The sequence below is a fragment of the Salmo trutta genome, chromosome 38 (genome assembly GCF_901001165.1).
Source record: "Salmo trutta chromosome 38, fSalTru1.1, whole genome shotgun sequence".
Lineage (NCBI taxonomy): Eukaryota > Metazoa > Chordata > Actinopteri > Salmoniformes > Salmonidae > Salmo > Salmo trutta.
The window spans coordinates 33,043,039-33,063,129 of NC_042994.1; the positions used below are offsets into that span (position 1 = coordinate 33,043,039).

At 41.1% G+C, this 20,091-nt stretch overlaps 1 protein-coding gene across 1 annotated transcript in view; it reads left to right on the forward strand.

The window, feature by feature from the left end:
* LOC115178102 (zinc finger protein 271-like) overlaps positions 1–20,091 on the forward strand; it is a 61,924-nt gene that overhangs the window by 21,851 nt on the left and 19,982 nt on the right. The window contains exon 3 of the mRNA XM_029739139.1: positions 13,967–14,863. Coding sequence (XP_029594999.1) covers positions 13,967–14,863 — 897 coding nt within the window. The remainder of the gene's footprint in view (positions 1–13,966; positions 14,864–20,091) is intronic.

The following is a 20,091-nucleotide window of genomic DNA, read 5'->3' on the forward strand; positions in this document are numbered from 1 at the left end:
TGTCGTCTAGTTAGTTATCAGATTTAATTTCATATTTACAGTGTTGTTGTTATTAGTCAGGTAGCGGGCTGGTTAAGTTAGCATTAGCCTAGCTAGCTAACATCCCCCACCATGAGTTCACTAAGCTACTCTCCTCCTGCTAAAGAAGAGGAGATCTACTGGACGGAGAAAGAAACTCTAGTCAAAGAGGAGGAAGAAGAGGAGGCTGTTACAATACAAAAACAAGTAGAGGGTGAGGCTGTTACAGTGAAAGAAGAAGACAAAAACGTTTCAGTGAAAGAAGAGGAAGACTTGTTGAGAGTGAAGGAGGAGGATGATGCAGTTTTTGGAGTGAAAGAGGGGGAGAGGGAGATGACTGTCACATCGAAGAAGGAAGAAGAGGAGGAAACTGGATATCTGGGCCCGGTTTCCCAAGGGCATCATAAGGCATCCAATGGTTCTAACGATGAACATGCCCTGATTAACACTAGTAAGTACTGTCTTAAAAACAGAGGCACAAACTCTACACTTGTTAAACTGAGGTGTGAAAGGGGAAATATGCAATTGCTACATCCATATTTGGACTTTTAAATAATTTATATATAGCCATTGACTCTTGAAGAATATAACACATGCCTCATGAGCTTAGTTCAACTGTTGTACCCCATCAGAACCCCAAATAAGCTTATTTTACTCCAATGTTCAGAAACAATGTAAATCAACACTGTATAGCCTCAACATGGTTAAAACTATAATGTTGATATCCTTGCATCCATAGGTCTGTCTATGAATTTGAAATGAGTTACATTTCTCCAGCCCCATCCATCATCTTATTACCAAAACAGTGGTGGAATTACAGCTTTGTTATTGTTTGGACTGCAGATTGGTTGATTGATTGTGTGGCTTTTTTAAAGGGGCAACCTAGTTTTTAAACAGAAACAAAATGGCTGCCCAGAGACTTGAGCTGTGTTCGAATACTCATACTAACCATATTATGCTTATTTGTCATAGTATGGGTATAGTTAGTATGGATATAGTTAGTATGGATATAGTTAGTATGGATATAGTTAGTATGGATATAGTTAGTATGGATATAGTTAGTATGGGTATAGTTAGTATGGATATAGTTAGTATGGATATAGTTAGTATGGATATAGTTAGTATGGATATAGTTAGTATGGATATAGTTAGTGGCCATAGTATGGGTATAGTTAGTATGGATATAGTTAGTATGGATATAGTTAGTATGGATATAGTTAGTATGGATATAGTTAGTGGCCATAGTATGGGTATAGTTAGTATGGATATAGGTAGTATGGATGTAGTTAGTATGGATATAGTTAGTATGGATATAGTTAGTGGCCATAGTATGGATATAGTTAGTATGGATATAGTTAGTATGGATATAGTTAGTGGCCATAGTATGGATATAGTTAGTATGGATATAGTTAGTATGGATATAGTTAGTATGGATATAGTTAGCATGGATATAGTTAGCATGGATATAGTTAGCATGGATATAGTTAGCATGGATATAGTTAGCATGGATATAGTTAGCATGGATATAGTTAGCATGGATATAGTTAGTATGGATATAGTTAGTATGGATATAGTTAGTATGGATATAGTTAGCATGGATATAGTTAGCATGGATATAGTTAGCATGGATATAGTTAGCATGGATATAGTTAGCATGGATATAGTTAGTATGGATATAGTTAGCATGGATATAGTTAGCATGGATATAGTTAGCATGGATATAGTTAGCATGGATATAGTTAGTATGGATATAGTTAGTATGGATATAGTTAGCATGGATATAGTTAGCATGGATATAGTTAGCATGGATATAGTTAGCATGGATATAGTTAGTATGGATATAGTTAGTATGGATATAGTTAGTATGGGTATAGTTAGTATGGGTATAGTTAGTATGGGTATAGTTAGTATGGATATAGTTAGTATGGATATAGTTAGTATGGATATAGTTAGTATGGGTATAGTTAGTATGGATATAGTTAGCATGGATATAGTTAGTGGCCAAAAGTTCCCGGATGTCGTACTACAGTCGCCAAAATACGAAGTATACATGCAGAGGACACTATTTCTGTGCTTTTAGGGCCCATAATGCAATTCTTCTGGAAATGGGCGGGGCTTCAACTATTTTCAGATTTGAAAAAAATGGCGGAAACTATGCAGCCGAAGTCCGACGAGAGAGTGGATACAAATGAACTGCTTTAACTAATTATGACAAATGTTTAGAAAATGTTGAGCAATGTAACGATATGTTGGCTACGTTATCCTTACAAACCGCATAGCATATCTTTACAGCAGTATGTACCAGTGTGTCAGCTACAGTTGAAGTCAGAAGTTTACATACACTTAGGTTGGAGTCATCAACTTGTTTTTCAATTGTTTACAGACCACTCCACAAATTGTTTGTTAACAAACTATAGTTTTGACAAGTCGGTTAGGGCATCTACTTTGTGCATGACACAAGTAGTTTTTCCAACAATTGTTTACAGATTATTTCACTTATAATTCACTGTATCACAATTCCAGTGGGTCAGAAGTTTACATACACTAAGTTGACTGTGCCTTTAAACAGCTTGGAAAATTCCAGAAAATAATGTCATGGCTTTAGAAGCTTCTGATTGGCTAATTGACATAATTTGAGTCAATTGGAGGTGTACCTGTGGATGTATTTCAAGGCCTACCTTCAAACTCAGTGCCTCTTTGCTTGACATCATGGGAAAATCAAAAGAAATCAGCAAAGACCTCAGAAAAAAATGGTGGACCTTCACAAGTCTGGTTCATGTTCATCTGTACAAACAATAGTACGCAAGTATGAACACCATGGGACCACACAGCCGTCATACTGCTCAGGAGGAGATGAGATGAACGTAAAGTGCAAATAAATCCCAGAAACAGGTACAAAAGTATCTATGTCCACAGTAAAATGACCCCCCCAATATCAACATAACCTGAAAGGTCGCTCAGCAAGGAAGAAGCCACTGCTCCAAAACCGCCATAAAAAAGTCAGACTATGGTTTGCAACTGCACGTGGGGACAAAGATTGTACTTTTTGGAGAGATGTCATCTGGTCTGATGAAACAAAAATAGAACTGTTTGGCCATAATGACCATCGTTATGTTTCGAGGGAAAAGGGGAGGCTTGCAAACCGAAGAACACCATCCCAGCCGTGAAGCACGGGGGTGGCAGCATCATGTTGTGGGGGTGCTTTGCTGCAGGAGGGACTGGTGCACTTCACAAATATATATTGAAGCAACATCTCAAGACATCAGTCAGGAGGTTAAAGCTTGGTCGCAAATGGGTCTTCCAAATGGACAATGACCCCAAGCATACTTCCAAAGTTGTGGCAAAATGGCTTAAGGACAACAAAGTCAAGGAATTGGAGTGGCCATCACAAAGCCCTGACCTCAATCCCATAGAAAATGTGTGGGCAGAACTGAAAAGCGTGTGTGAGCAAGGAGGCCTGCAAAACTGTCTCCGTTACACCAGCTCTGTCAGGAGGAATGGGCCAAAATTCACCCAACTTATTGTGGGAAGCTTGTGTAAGGCTACCAGAAACGTTTGACCCAAGTTAAACAATTTAAAGGCAATGTTACCAAATACTAATTGAGTGTATGTAAACTTCTGACCCACTGGGAATGTGATGAAAGAAATAAAGCTGAAATAAATCATTCTTTCTACTATTATTCTGACATTTCACATTCTTAAAATAAAGTGGTGATCCTAACTGACCTAAGACATGGAATTTTTACTAGGATTAATTGTCAGGAATTGTGAAAAACTGAGTTTAAATGTATTTGGCTAAAGTGTATGTAAACTTCTGACTTCAACTGTAGCTACCTAACGTTAGTTGGCTACTTATACATCAAACTTACCAGTATATTAACTATATTCTAACTAACTACCCAACATTTATTGACTTGATTATTCACATCATTCTTAGCCAAGGGGTCGTGTGTGTTCTCAGTGGACATTGTTAATTCGGGTGCGTTCGTAAATTCGCTCTGGCTTTCTACTCCGATTTCAGAGCACTCTCGTCTGAGTGTACCGGAGCTTAGAATAACTGAAGAATTTACTAGCGCTCAACACCCGTTGAATATGTCCAGGTGTCAGTAAACTTTAAAAAAAGCTCAAATTAAATTGTTGCGAGCAGCACAGTTAGTCACCAACGCTCTGGATAACATGAAAACAGCCTAACCAGCTCTGCTAGGGCAAGTAAAATGGTAAGAGTGAGGTTTTTTCTCATTTGTGTCTAGCAAGCTATCCAACGGTAGCCAGTTAGCTTGGGTGCTTTACTGTCTTTGTGAGGTCAGAACGCTTGGATCGACCCTACTCCTCTGGCCTTATACGAGCTCATGTTTTGGTTTCTGATGGGGTAATACAGTTGAATAATTTGAGGCATTTATAAGTTATATTCTTCAAGAATCAATGGCTAGATGGTAAATGGGTCTTTCTATAACTGCCAGTGAAGATTTCCTGTGGGGGTCAAATTGTTAGAGCTGTTGATAAGTCATTGTATAATATTCTGGCAATTATTTTCATGCCATTACATTGAAGGCGAACGTTTGTCTTTTCTTAGCAAGGTGTTGCTAAAATAATGTTAGCCGCTAATGCTAATCGCTAGCTAGCTTGCTAAATGTATTAAGAGTCAAACGTAGCTGGCTAATACTGCCTGGTGCCAGTGCTGGTGTAGGCATAGATAAGCATGTTTGTGCAGCGGTATCTTATCAGAGAGGAATAAGAAGTTTGAATATGTTGGCTAGCTAGCCGGCTACATGAAGTAAGAAAACATGTAATGTAACATCTAATTAGGGTCATCTGGAAACACTGACCAACACTTTGGTTCTTACCATGTCTTCTTCTTCGCTGAGGTTTGTCAGACTACACTCATCAGGTGTATTGCTGCCACCTACTGTACGGGGTTGTAAAAAATACCCCCAAAACATATATTTTTTTAAAGAACAAATCATTCTAATTAAAATTATAGAATACAAAATAAACAGTTTGACTAGTGCAATTTCTCACTTGTGCTATAAACACAACTCAGTTCACCTTCTACACTATTAGTGTGTTGGGATCCTTCTCCTGCATGGCTTCACTGCAGACTGTGGGACATCCACTACCTTCTCTCTACTCACTCCTTCAGCTATTTTCACTGCCTGCACATAGGACACCTGCTGGATGGGCCTGATCCTAGCTACTGTGACATCCTTCATCCGTACAGGGCACTCCAGGATCTTGGGAACGTGATTCCCATCACAATTACAACAACATGCTTCATCTGACTCTTCAACTATGACATATTTATTCCTTAGACAAACACTTGCCACGTGTCCAAACTTTTACAATTGTAACACCGCAGCGGCTTCTGTACATAGGGTCTCACCGCATATCTCACATACCCAGGTTTTACATAAGATGGGAGAACCAGTTCACCAAACGACAGTAAAACCTTCCGTCTGTTATTCAATTTAATGGACGTGCGTCTACCTGGAATGTTTTCCCTAAACCACCCAGCCTCTATGTCCAACGCAACACCAGAGATGACACTTTTAACCGGTGCCCTACTCTGAAAGTCATAGCCGTCCACATCTTGTTGAGTCACAGAGCTTCTCCTTTTGCGCTGTTGACACACAATCAGCATCATACCGCTCCTGGTCACTCAAACCGATTCCACTTTACCCAATTCATCCTTCACCATCTTTGAGACCGTTAACGGGTCACCCACAAAAACATCCTTGCTGATGATTCCCACTCCGACCATAAACTGCTGTTCATTACCAACTTTAGCCCTTTTCACTCCACTGTTCTTCACCATCGTCCACTCAGTCTCAGCAACTGTACAGAGTCAATGTGCGGGGGTACCGGTTAGTTGAGATAATATGTACATGTAGGTAGAGTTAAAGTGACTATGCATAGATTATAACAACAGAGAGTAGCAGCGGTGTAAAAAGGTGTGGGGGGGGGGCAATGCAAATAGTCTGGGTAGCCATTTGATTAGATGTTCAGGAGTCTTATGGCTTGGGGGTAGAAGCTGTTTAGAAGCCGCTTGCCGTGCGGTAGCAGGGAGAACAGTCTATGACTAGGGTGGCTGGAGTCTTTGACAATTTTTAGGGCATTCCTCTGACACAGTTAGAGGTCCTGGATGGCAGGAAGCTTGGCCCCAGTGATGTACTGGGCCATTCGCACTACCCTCTGTAAGGCCTTGCGGTCAGAGTCCGAGCAGTTGCCATACCAGGCAGTGATGCAACCAGTTGGCTATTGATGGTGCAGCTGTAGAACCTTTTGAGGATCTGAGGACCCATGCCAAATCTTTTTCGTCTCCTGAGGGGAAATAAGTTTTGTCGTGCCCTTTTCACAACTGTCTTGGTGTGCTTAGACCATGTTAGTTTGTTGGTGATGTGGTGACCTGCCCCACTACAGCTCCGTCGATGAGAATGGGGGCGTGCTCGGTCCTCTTTTTCCTGTAGTCCACAATCATCTCCTTAGTCTTGATTAGAGGTCGACCGATTATGATTTTTCAATGCCGATACCGATTTATTGGAGGACCAAAAAAAGTCGATGCCAACTAATCGGCCGATTTTTATATATATATTTGTAATAATGACAATTGCAACAATACTGAATGGGCACTTATTTTAACTTAATATAATACATAAATAAAAACCAATTTAGTCTCAAATAAATAATGAAACATGTTCAATTTGGTTTCAATAATGGAAGAACAAAGTGTTGGAGAAGAAAGTAAAAGTGCAATATGTGCCATGTAAAAAAGCTAACGTTTAAGTTCCTTGCTCAGAACATGAGAACATATGAAAGCTGATGGTTCCATTTAACATGAGTTTTCAATATTTCCAGGTAAGAAGTTTTAGGTTGTAGTTATTATAGGACTATTTCTCTCTATACAATTTGTATTTCATATACCTTTGACTATTGGATGTTCTAATACATACTTTAGTATTGCCAGACTAATCTCGAGAGTTGATAGGCTTGAAGTCATAAACAGCGCATTGCTTGAAGCACAGCGAAGAGCTGCTAGCAAATGCACAAAAGGGCTGTTTGAATGAATGCTTACGAGCCTGCTGCTGCCTACCACCGCTCAGTCAGACTGCTCTATCAAATCATAGACTTAATTATAATATAATAACACACAGAAATACGAGCCTTAGGTCATTAATATGGTCAAATCCGGAAACGATCATTTCGAAAACAAAATGTTTATTCGTTCAGTGAAATACGGAACCGTTCTGTATTTTATCTAACGGTGGCATCCATAAGTCTGAATATTGCTGTTACATTGCACAACCTTCAATGTTATGTCATAATTATGTACAATTCTGGCAAATTAATTACGGTCTTTGTTAGGAAGAAATGGTCTTTACACAGTTCGCAACGAGCCAGGCGGCCCAAACTGCTGCATATACCCTGACTCTGCTTGCACAGAACGCAAGAAAAGTGACACAATTTCCCTAGTTAAAATAAATTAATGTTAGCCGGCAATAGTAACTAAATATGCAGGTTTAAAAATATATACTTGTGTATTGATTTAAAAAAAGGCATTTATGTTTATGGTTAGGTACATTGGTGCAACGACAGTGCTTTTTTCGCGAATGCGCTTGTTAAATAATCCGTTTGGTGAAGTAGGCTGTGATTCAAAGACAAATTAACAGGCACCGCATCGATTATATGCAACGCAGGACAAGCTAGATAAACTAGTAATATCATCAACCATGTGTAGTTAACTAGTGATTATGTTAAGATTGATTGTTTTTTATAAGATAAGTTTAATGCTAGCTAGCACCTTACCTTGGCTCCTTGCTGCACTCGCATAACAGGTAGTCAGCCTGCCACGCAGTCTCCTCGTGGAGCGCAAGGTAATCGGCCATAATCGGTGTCAAAAAATGCCGATTACCGATTATTATGAAAACTTGAAATCGTCCCTAATTAATCGGCCATTCCGATTAATCAGTCGACCTCTAGTCTTGATCACATTGAGGGAGAGGTTGTTGTCCTTGCAGCACACGGCCAGGTCTCTGACCTCCCTATAGGCTGTCTTGTCGTTGATCAGGACTACCACTGTTGTGTCATCAGCAAACTTAATGATGGTGTTGGAGTTGTGCCTGGCTGTGCAGTCATAAGTGAACAGTGTGTACAGGAGGGGACTGAGCACACATCCCTTAGGGGCACCTGTGTTGAGGATCAGCGTGGCGGATGTGTTGTGTTGTTACATACACTTACAACATGGGGGCGGCCCGTCAGGAAGTCCAGGATCCAGTTGCAGAGGAAGGTGTTTAGTCCCAGGTTCCTTAATTTATTGATGAGGTTTGAGGGCACGATGGTGTTGAACGCTGAGCTGTTTTCAATGAATATCATTCTGACATAGGTGTTCCTTTTGTCCAGGTGGGAAAGGGCAGTGTGGAGTGCAATAGAGATTGCATCATCTGCGGATCTGTTAGGGCGGTATGCAAATTGGAGTGGGTCCAGGGTTTCTGGGATAATGGTGTTGATGTGAGCCGTGACCTGCCTTTCAAAGCACTTCATGGCTACAGACGTAAGTGCTACGGGTTGGTAGTCATTTAGGCAGGTTACCTTAGTGTTCTTGGGCACAGGGACTATGGTGGTCTGCTTAAAACATGTTGGTATTACAGACTCGGACAGGGAGAGGTTGAAAATATCAGTGAAGACACTTGCATGCTCACAGTACACATCCTGGTAATCCGTCTGGCCTTGCGGCCTTGTGAATGTTAACCTGTTTAATGGTCTTACTCACATCGGCTGCGTAGGACGTGCTCACACAGTCTTTCGGAACAGCTGGTGCTCTCATGCATGTTTCAGTGTTATTTGCCGTAATTTAGCTCTTCTGTCACTGGGCATCTATTGGCTGTGCTTCCCTTTGTAGTCTGTAATGGTTTGTAAGCCCTGCCACATCCAACGAGCATCAGAGCCTTTTGTAGTACGATTTGATCTTAGTCCTGTATTGACACTTTGCCTGTTTGATGGTTCATCGGAGGGCATAACGGGATTTCTTATAACCTTCGGGGTTAGAGTCCCGCTCCTTGAAAGCGGCAGCTCTAGCCTTTAGCTCAGTGCGGATGTTGCCTGTAATCCATTGCTTCTGGTTGGGGTTGGTCACTGTGGGTACGACATCATCGATGCACTGATTGATGAAGCCAATGACTGTTGTGGTGTACTCCTGAATGCCATCGGAGGAATCCCGGAACATATTCCAGTCTGTGCTAGAAAAACAGTCCTGTAGCTTAGCATCTGCTTCATCTGACCACTTTCTTATTGATCGAGTCACTGGTGCTTCCTGCTTTAATTTTAGCTTGTAAGCAGGAATCAGGAGGATGGTCAGATTTTCCAAATGGAGGGCGAGGGAGAGCTTTGTATGCATCTGTGTGGAGTATAGATGGTCCAGAGTTGTTTTCCCTCTGGTTGCACATTTAACATGGTGATAGAAATTTGGCAAGACAGATTTAAGTTTCCCTGCATTAAAGTCCCCGGCTACTAGGAACACTGCCTCTGGGTGAGTGTTTTCCTGATTGTTTATGGAGGAATACAGCTCATTCAATACGGTCTTAGTGCCAGCCTCAGTCTGTGGTGGTATGTAAACAGCTATGAAAAATACAGATATACTCTCTAGGTAGATAGTGTGGTCTACAGCTTAGCATGAGATACTCTACCTCAGGCGAGCAATAGCTCGAGACTTCCTTAGATATCGTGCACCAGCTGTTATTTGCAAAAATACATAGTCCGCCTCCCCTTGTCTTACCAGACGCCACTGTTCTATTCTGCCAGTGCAGCATATAACCAGCCAGCTGTATGTTGATAATGTCGTTGTTTAGCCACGACTCCGTGAATTATAAGATATTACAGTTTTGAATGTTCCGTTGGTAGTTTAGTCTTCCGCGTAGGTCATCGATTTTATTTTCCAAAGATTGCACGTTTGCTAGCAGAATGGAAGGAAGTGGGGGTTTATTCAGTGTCAGTTGGCTTTTCATAGCGGAGCATTCAGAGTTAGAGACAGCAGGTGTGGTAGAGAGAGTTGAAAACAGCAGGTCCGGGACAAGGTAGCATGTCCGGTGAACAGGTCAGGGTTCCATAGCCGTAGGCAGAACAGTTGAAACTGGAGCAGCAGCACGGCCAGGTGGACTGGGGACAGCAAGGCGTCATCAGGACAAGTAGGTCTATGTTATTGTTAGGTGAAGTTATGGGTCCTACAGTAGGTTTGTGTTATTGTTAGGTGAAGTTATGGGTCTGTCAGTGGAATTTTCTATCCCAATGATAATAATTAACTTCTATGGGCTACGTGGGACGCTAGCGTCTGCGGGACACAGCCAGTGAAATATCAGGGCGGCAAATTCAAAACAACAAAATGTCATAATTCAACTTTCTCAAACATACAACTATTTTACACCAGTTTAAAGATACATCAAGGAGAAGTGTAACCACATTGTCCGATTTCAAAAAGGCTTTACAGCGAAAGCAAAACATTAGATTATGTTAGGAGAGTACATAGACAAAAATAATCACACACCCATTTTCCAAGCAAGGACATGTGTCAATAAAACCCAAAACACAGCTAAATGAAGCACTAACCTTTGACGATCTTCATCAGATGACACTCCTAGGACATTATGTTACACAATACATGTATGTTTTGTTCGATAAAGTTCATATTTATATCCAAAAACAGCATTTTACATTGGCGCGTGATGTTCAGAAAATGTATTCCCACCAAAACCCCGTTGAATGTGCACATCAATTTACAAAAATACTCATCATAAATGTTGACAAAATATTTAACAATTATTTAAAGAATTATAGATAGACTACTCCTGGATGCAACCGCTGTGTCAGATTTTAAAATAGCTTTACGGAGAAAGCACATTTTTCAATATTCTGAGTACATAGCTCGCCATCACAGCAAGCTATACAGACACCCGCCAAGTTCGGGGTCACCTAAACTCAGAATTAGTATTATAAATATTCTCTTACCTTTGCTGATCTTCGTCAGAATGCACTCCCAGGACTGCTACTTCCACAATACATTTAGTTTTTGTTCGAAATAATCCATATTTATGTCAATACCTCCATTTTGTTCGTACAGATCACTTATCTAAAGGCATAACGTGCGAGCGCGGTACCAGAGACAAAGTCAAAATGTTCCATTACCATACTTAGAAGCATGTCAAATGCTGTTTAAAATCAATCTTTATGGTATTTTTAATGTAAAATTGCGATAATATTCCAACCGGACAATAGCGTATTCATTCAAGAAGAAAAAGAAGGAACAGCGTGACTGCGCATATCCAATCCCTTTGTCCACAGGCAGTCCACTGATTGACTGAGCTCCTATTATCTGCCCAGTGACAGGAGAATGCTGAAAGAACTTTCTGAAGGCTGTTGACAGCCAATGGAAGCCTTAGGAAGTGCAACGTGACCCCACAGAAACTGTAGTTTCGATAGAGAATCAAAAAAAGAACTACAATTCTGACTTTCCACTTCCTGGTTGGATTTTTCTCAGGTTTTTGCCTGCCATATGAGTTCTGTTATACTCACAGACACCATTCAAACAGTTTTAGAAACTTCAGTGTTTTCTATCCAAATCTACTAATAATATGCATATTCTAGTTTCTGGGCCAGAGTAGTAACCAGTTTAATTTTGGGTAAGTTTTTCATCCGGCCGTGAAAATACTGCCCCCTACACCCCAACAGGTTAACAATCAATAAGCCTTGACTAATTCCCAAGGTTTGTAAGACACTGGGTAAAAAATAATTAGGCAAGGACTCAGCTTTCTGCAAAAGGTCTGTACAGTTTAGTCAGAGAACGTTCTGAAGTACATTACACGAAGATGTTCCTTTTATGCTCACTCCCCTCTTACGCACATACCTACACACGAACAGTAGGTGAGTTGTATCCCTCCCTGGAGTTCTCATCACTGTTAATCACTATCCAGTGCTGTCTGTTCCTTTCCCCCGAGATTAGGGGGACCTTGAAGGTTACTCCTTCTTTTCTCCTAAGTCTCTCCAGGTCTACAGTTCCCTTAGGCCCACTAACACGCACACACATTTCCCTTCCTCCAGGGTCTTCTACTAGACCTTATGGGACTTACGTTCAGTACTTTAATTATTCATTACACATGCTACATAACTATTAATTACTAATCAGTTATGTTTCAGGGATGGATTCTTTATTCATTTACCTTTATTATATAATTCCCTTATCAGGGTCCTACAGCAGGTCTATGTTGTTGTAAGGTGAAGTTATGGGTCCTACAGCAGGTCTATGTTGTTGTAAGGTGAAGTTATGGGTCCTACAGTAGGTCTATGTTGTTGTTGTTCAGAACACATTACCACTACCACTACTACACACTACCACTACTACACACTACCACTACTACACACTACCACTACTACACACTACCACTACTACACACTACCACTACTACACACTACCACTACTACACACTACCACTACTACACACTACCACTACCACTAATATTCAGAACACACTACCACTACTACACACTACCACTACTACACACTACTACACACTACCACTACTACACACTACCATTACTACACACTACCACTACCACTAATATTCAGAACACATTACCACTACCACTACTACACACTAACACTACCACTAATATTCAGAACACACTACCACTACTACACACTACCACTACTACACACTACCACTACTACACACACCACTACCACTACTACACACTACCACTACTACACACTAACACTACTACACACTACCACTACTACACACTAACACTACTACACACTAACACTACCACTAATATTCAGAACACACTACCACTACTACACACTACCACTACTACACACTAACACTACCACTAATATTCAGAACACACTACCACTACTACACACTACCACTACTACACACTACCACTACTACACACTACCACTACTACACACACCACTACCACTACTACACACTACCACTACTACACACTACCACTGCCACTACTACACACTACCACTACTACACACTACCACGCACTAACACTACCACTAATATTCAGAACACATTACCACTACCACTACTACACACTAACACTACTACACACTAACACTACCACTAATATTCAGAACACATTACCACTACTACACACTACCACTACTACACACTAACACTAACACTAATATTCAGAACACATTACCACTACCACTACTACACACTAACACTACTACACACTACCACTACCACTACTACACACTAACACTACCACTAATATTCAGAACACATTACCACTACCACTACTACACACTAACACTACTACACACTACCACTACTACACACTAACACTACCACTAATATTCAGAACACAAAAGCTAAAACCTTTGTCCATAACTAGCGGTTTCCTCATTAGCAGGGAGGTGTTTCTACAACCAAATTGCATGTGCATCGCCCTCCTGCTGCAATTTTAGCAAACACAGAAAGGGGTCTATATTGGAGACCGAAAGTTGTCTGGCACACTGCTTAGGATTTCACAATTTTGTTATTACTTAATAATCTTCGATGTTACTAATAATGTGAAAACAAGACAAAATATGACTTGACTGTATTAAGACAATTGTCAAATAATTTAACAGACGCCAATTGATGTACAACTTCATGGCTATGCTCTGGGCATCACCTTTTACCTTAAATAAACAATGGATTTCTGCTGTTGTGGGCCTTTAACCATCTGTCTGACTTTGTTGTTCACATAGGAGAGAGACGGGACTATCGTGGATCCTCTGGGGAACCTCAACAACATCATGATGCTGACGAGGCAGAGAAGAGTCTCTCCAGATCAGAACTCCTCAAGAAACACCAGCAGAGACCCACAGGAAAGAAATCTTATTGCTGCTCTGACTGTGGGAAACATTGCAAATATTCATCAGACCTTAAAATACACCAGCGTGTACACACAGGAGAGAAATCTCACCGCTGTTCAGATTGTGGGAAAAGCTTTTCAACATCACAGATTTTGAAGCTGCACCAGAGAACACACACAGGAGAGAAACCTCATAGCTGTGATCAATGTGGGAAGAGTTTTACTCAGTCAGGCTCCCTGAAATCACACCGGAAACTACACACAGGAGAGAAATCCTATAGCTGTGATCAATGTGGGAAAAGTTTTACTACATCTAGCAATCTGACTATACACCAGAGAACACACACAGGAGAGAGATCATTTAGTTGTAATCAATGTGGGAAGAGTTTTGTTCAATCTAGTGATCTGACAGTACACCAGAGAAAACACACAGGAGACAAACCTTATAGCTGTGATCAATGTGGGAAGAGTTTTATTACATCTAGCTATCTGACCATACACCAGCGGACACACACAGGAGAGAAACCTTATAGCTGTGATCAATGTGGGAAGAGTTTTATTACATCTAGCCATCTGAAGACACACCACCGAGTACACACAGGAGAGAAACTTCACCATTGTTCAGATTGTGGGAAAAGCTTTTCAACATCACAGACTTTGAAGCTGCACAAGAAAACACACACAGGAGAGAAATCTTACAGCTGTGATCAATGTGGGAAGAGTTTTATTACATCTAGCAATCTTACTATACACCAGCGGACACACACAGGAGAGAAACCTTATAGCTGTAATCAATGTGGGAAGAGTTTTAATACATCTAGCCATCTGACTACACACCAGCGAGTACACACAGGAGAGAAACTTCACCACTGTTCAGATTGTGGGAAAAGCTTTTCAACATCACAGACTTTGAAGCTGCACCAGAAAACACACACAGGAGAGAAACCTTACAGCTGTGATCAATGTGGGAAGAGTTTTATTACATCTAGCAATCTTACTATACACCAGCGGGGACACACAGGAGAGAAATCCTATAGTTGTGGTCAATGTGGGAAGAGATACTCTGATAAAAGATCTCTGATTAAACATCAGAAAATACATGAAGGAGTTGTTTTGTGATATCAATGAAAATGTCACAATGTAGAATGTTTTAACATTGTAGAAGGATTATTTTAAGGAATTTCACAATGTAGAACCCTAAACATTTGCCCCATTCAATTGATTTCAGCATGATTTGGAAAAGTACTATTTATGTGATTTAACAAAAAGTGACTAACACAAAAAGAGCTGTGTTACACTTACCACGTTGGTGAGGCACTTGAATCAAAATGCAACACTTCAAAATGTAGCTAGCTGTTTGCGTTTAGCCAGTGCGTTACCATGGATCCCAATTGATTTTGACTGCACGTTTTTCTGTATTGTAGATTAGTTTTGTTTGGGCTCGTTCCAAGGGGACGAGAGTTCTAGAAGCAAAAAAGTACATTGTAGAAAAATATATATATTTAGAATTACTTTTTTTTCATATTTTTTTTTATTGTTGTCAGCCAGGTGTTACAGGCTTTGGTTTTTCCATTTATGTTTTGAGGTTGGACTTTTGCATGTATAGCTCGTTAGCATGTATAGCTCGTTAGCACGTAGGACGCACTGATTGGTGTCACCTCGTTAGTCAGTATGTGTTACACCTGTGCTGGCTTGTCCATCTCGTTAGTGGGAAGGTGTTTCACCTGAGCTGGTCCAGGTTCTATTTAAGAGTGTCTGGCCCAGTGCTCCAGTTGTCTTGATACATGTGGAGAGTCAACACCTTTAGTTGCTCCACCTTTTTGGTTTGCTTCCTGTCTTTAAGTTTGGTGTGGGTTTTTCTTTTGTTTGTCTCTTCTTGGGCAGATTTAGTGGGTCTCATGGTGGGTGTCTTTTAGGTCCCAGTTGTTGTTACTAGTCAACTTTCAGTAGACACCCCCATAGTCTTTCAGAGCCCCTCCTAAAACCCCACCTGTTTAGTTGTGGTTGTTGTCAGTGACTCTTTGTTTGTTCCCTCTTCTATTTACGGGACATTTCTGTTTTTTTGCTGGGGAACGTAACAACAAACAGTGTAGTAAAACAAGCCTATATTTTGGGTTGGATATTGTGTCCAATTGTTCATATTTTAATCAATGGCATTTCCTTAAAATGCTCATTAGTCTTTCAGTTATTAATCTGTTTTTTATCTTATGTTTGTGTACTAAATATTTCTGTTAGTTTTTTTTGCCTTTGAAGCCATTGTGTTGCATCCATGTCTGAAATGTGGTGTATAAATAAAGCTTGATTTGAACATATTGTAAAACAAATTAACCTAATGACTGACCAATCAACAGACTCTTGGTCCATCTTACTATGAAAAACAGTATCAATCCCACATTTCCAGCCTGCTGAAGGCGTGGTGGAGTGGTAAACACCACCCCCGGCTCTACCAGGGGCTTGAGGTGGTCTCCCACAGCTCTGTTTATGTCATGTTCTGTGGCCTTGCTGTTCCATTTCTTGACTGTCCCTGCAACACAGAAACACATTTAGTCATATTATATAAAACACTCAAAGTAATGGATATGGAGCATCTATGGCCTCAGTTACACCTGGTACCGAAATGTGACTTCTGTCATCTGATCACTCCAAGCTGCATTAGGTTTAGATCTGCCAGGATGGGCATTGTGTTTGGAATTTGAGTCAGGCCACCGAATATCCATAAGCAATGTAAAGAGGTGGGGTGAATGAGGGGAAAAGTACATTTGACACAAATGATCTTCATAATATCAAAGAACAAATGTGTGCCTGAGGGGAAATTAACTTTCATACAGCCAAAAGAGGTGAGAAATTACACCAATATCAGTGGACAATTTGCACTAATGTAAATAAACATGGATGATGGAACATATTCCCTTTTGCTGACGTGATGAACCACTAAGGGGACATAAATATTTACCATCTAAACCATGTGTGACCTCTCACCTCTCTGGCTGTAGAAGTGTTCTTCCTAACCAGTCCCTCAACAGCTCTCTGACTGAGCTCCACCCTCACTGGGTCTTCAGAGGAGAGGAAGGCTGAATGGATCAGTCAGTCAATAAAGTGTAGAGCTGCTGTCTGAAAAATCACAATGGATCTAATTTATCTCTAGAGAAACTACAACTGTATACTACATCACACAGTTCAGGCTGGGTCTGATTTATCTCTAGAGAAACTACAACGCCCTACTACATCACACAGTTCAGGCTGGGTCTGATTTATCTCTAGAGAAACTACAACTGTCTACTACATCACACAGTTCAGGCTGGGTCTGATTTATCTCCAGGACTCCAGGTTAGCTAACTCCAATTAGCATTTGGAGAAGTCATTAGCCTAGGGGTTCACATACTTTTTCCAACCTACACTGTGAATGTTTAAATGATTTATTCAATATAGACAAGAAAAGACAATAATTTCTGTGTTATTAGTTTAAGCACACTATGTTTGTCTATTGTTGTGACTTAGATGAAGATCAGATTTATGCAGAAATCCAGGTAATTCCAAAGGGTTCACATCATTTTTCTTGCCACTGTACACATTACCTCAATTACCTCGACTAACTGGTGCCCCCACACATTGACTCTGTACCGGTACCCCCTGTATATAGTCCCGCTATTGTCATTTAACTTCTGCTCTTTAATTACTTGTTCCTTTTATTTTTTAATCTTATTTGTACTTTTTTAAACAGCATTGTTGGTTAGGGGCTGGTGAGTAAGCATTTCACTGTAAGGTCTACACCTGTTATATTCTGTACATGTGACTAATAACACTTCATTTGACAGACTCATAGTAAAGAATGAATGACTGACTGCCCAGTTCAACGTCTCACCTCACCTGGAGCACTGGGCCAGACACTCTTAAATAGCACCTGGAGCACTGGGCCAGACACTCTTAAATAGCACCTGGAGCACCTGGGCCAGCGACTCCTAAATAGCACCTGGAGCACTGGGCCAGACACTCTTAAATGGCATCTGGAGCACCTGGGCCAGCGACTCCTAAATAGCACCTGGAGCACTGGGCCAGACACTCTTAAATAGCACCTGGGCCAGTTCAGGTGAAACACCTTCCAATTAACGAGATGGAGAAGCCAGCACAGGTGTAACATATACTGACTAAGGAGGAGACAATCAGTGCCCCCTACATGCTAACGAGCTATATGTGCTAACGTCCAGCCTCAAAACATAAATGGAAAAACCACAGCCCGTAACACCTTCCCCCTTAAGACAACAAATAATCTCAGCAAAAAAATAAACATCCTCTCACTTAACTGTGTTTATTTTCAGCAAATTTAACATGTGTATGAACATAACAAGATTCAACAACTGAGAGACAAACTGAACAAGTTCCACAGACATGTGATTAACAGAAATTGAATAATGTGTCCCTGAACAAAGGAGGGGTCAAATCAAAAGTCATAGTCAGTATCTGGTGTGGCCACCAGCTGCATTAAGTACTGCAGTGCATCTCCTCCTCATGGACTTCACCCGATTTGCCAGTTCTTGCTGTGATATGTTACCCCACTCTTCCACCAAGGCACCAGCAAGTTCCCAGACATTTCTGGGGGGAATGGCCCTAGCCCTCACCCTCCGATCCAACAGGTCCCAGATATGCTCAATGGGATTGAGATCCAGGCTCTTCGCTGGCCATGGCAGAACACTGACGTTCCTGTCTTGCAGGAAATCACACAAAGAACGAGCAGTATGGCTGGTGGCATTGTCATGCTGGAGAGTCATGTCAGAATGAGCCTGCAGGAAGGGTACCACATGAGGGTGGAGGATGTCTTCCCTGCAATGACAACAAGCTCAGTCTGATGATGCTGTGATGATGCTGTGACACACCAGCCCAGACCAAGACGGACCCTCCACCTCCAAATCGATCCCGCTCCAGAGTACAGGCCTCGGTGTAATGCTCATCCCATCGACGATAAACGCGAATCCGACCATCACCCCTGGTGAGACAAAACTGCGACTCGTCATACTCCTACAACAATGTTAAACATGCCATATTGTGACATTACATTGATATCATGAAACAACCTTCATCTATGTATTTTTTTATGTTTAATCAGATATCTTTTATCTGAGAATCTGTTGTCACATTGATTACAGCTATGAGGTTTCTCTCCTGTGTGTGTTCTCAGATGCACTACCAGGCTGTTTAACTGAGTAAAACTCTTCCCATATTGATCACAGCTATAAGGCTTCTCTCCGGTGTGTGTTCTCTGGTGTGTCATCAGACAGCCAGATGTAACAAAACTCTTCCCACATTGAGTACAGCTATATGGTTTCTCTCCTGTGTGTGATCTCTGGTGTACCACAAGGCTGCTTGACTGATTAAAACTCTTCCCACATTGATCACAGCCATAAGGTTTCTCTCCTGTGTGTGATCTCTGGTGTACCACAAGGCTGCTCGACTGATTATATCTCTTCCCACATTGATCACAGCCATAAGGTTTCTCTACTGTGTGTAGTCTCTGGTGTATCTTCCGATCTCCAGATTGACCAAAACTCTTCCCACATTGATTACAGCTATACATGTTTTCTCTCCTGTGTGTGTTCTCTGGTGTTTAGTCAGATTGCTAGATGTAAAAAAACACTTCCCACATTGATTACAGCTATAAGGTCGCTCTCCTGTGTGCATTCTCTGGTGCACCTTCAAGGTGTGTGATGTTGAAAAGCTTTTCCCACAAAATGAACAATGGTGAAGCTTCTCTCCTGTGTGTGTTCTCTGGTGCACTACCAAGGAGCTTGACACAGTAAAACTCTTCCCACATTGATCACAGCCATAAGGTTTCTCTCCTGTGTGTGTTCTCTGGTGTGATTTCAGGGTTTTTAGCTGAGAAAAACTCTTCAAACATTGATCACAACCAAAAGATTTCTCTCCTGTGTGAATTCTATGATGTATTTTAAGGTCTATTGTAGAGTTGAATCTTTTCCCACAGTCAGAGCACCAGTGAGATGTCCCTAGAGTGTGAATTCTCAGGTGTACTTTTAGTGAATTTGATCTTGAGAAACATTTCCCACAGTCAGAGCAGCAGTAAGGTTTCTCTCCTGTGGGTCTCTGCTGTTGTTTATTGAGGTGCTCTGATCTGGAGAGACTCTTCTCTGCTTTGTCAGCCTCATGATGTTGTTGAGGCTCCCCAGAGGATCCACGATAGTCCCGTCTCTCTCCTGTGTGAACGAC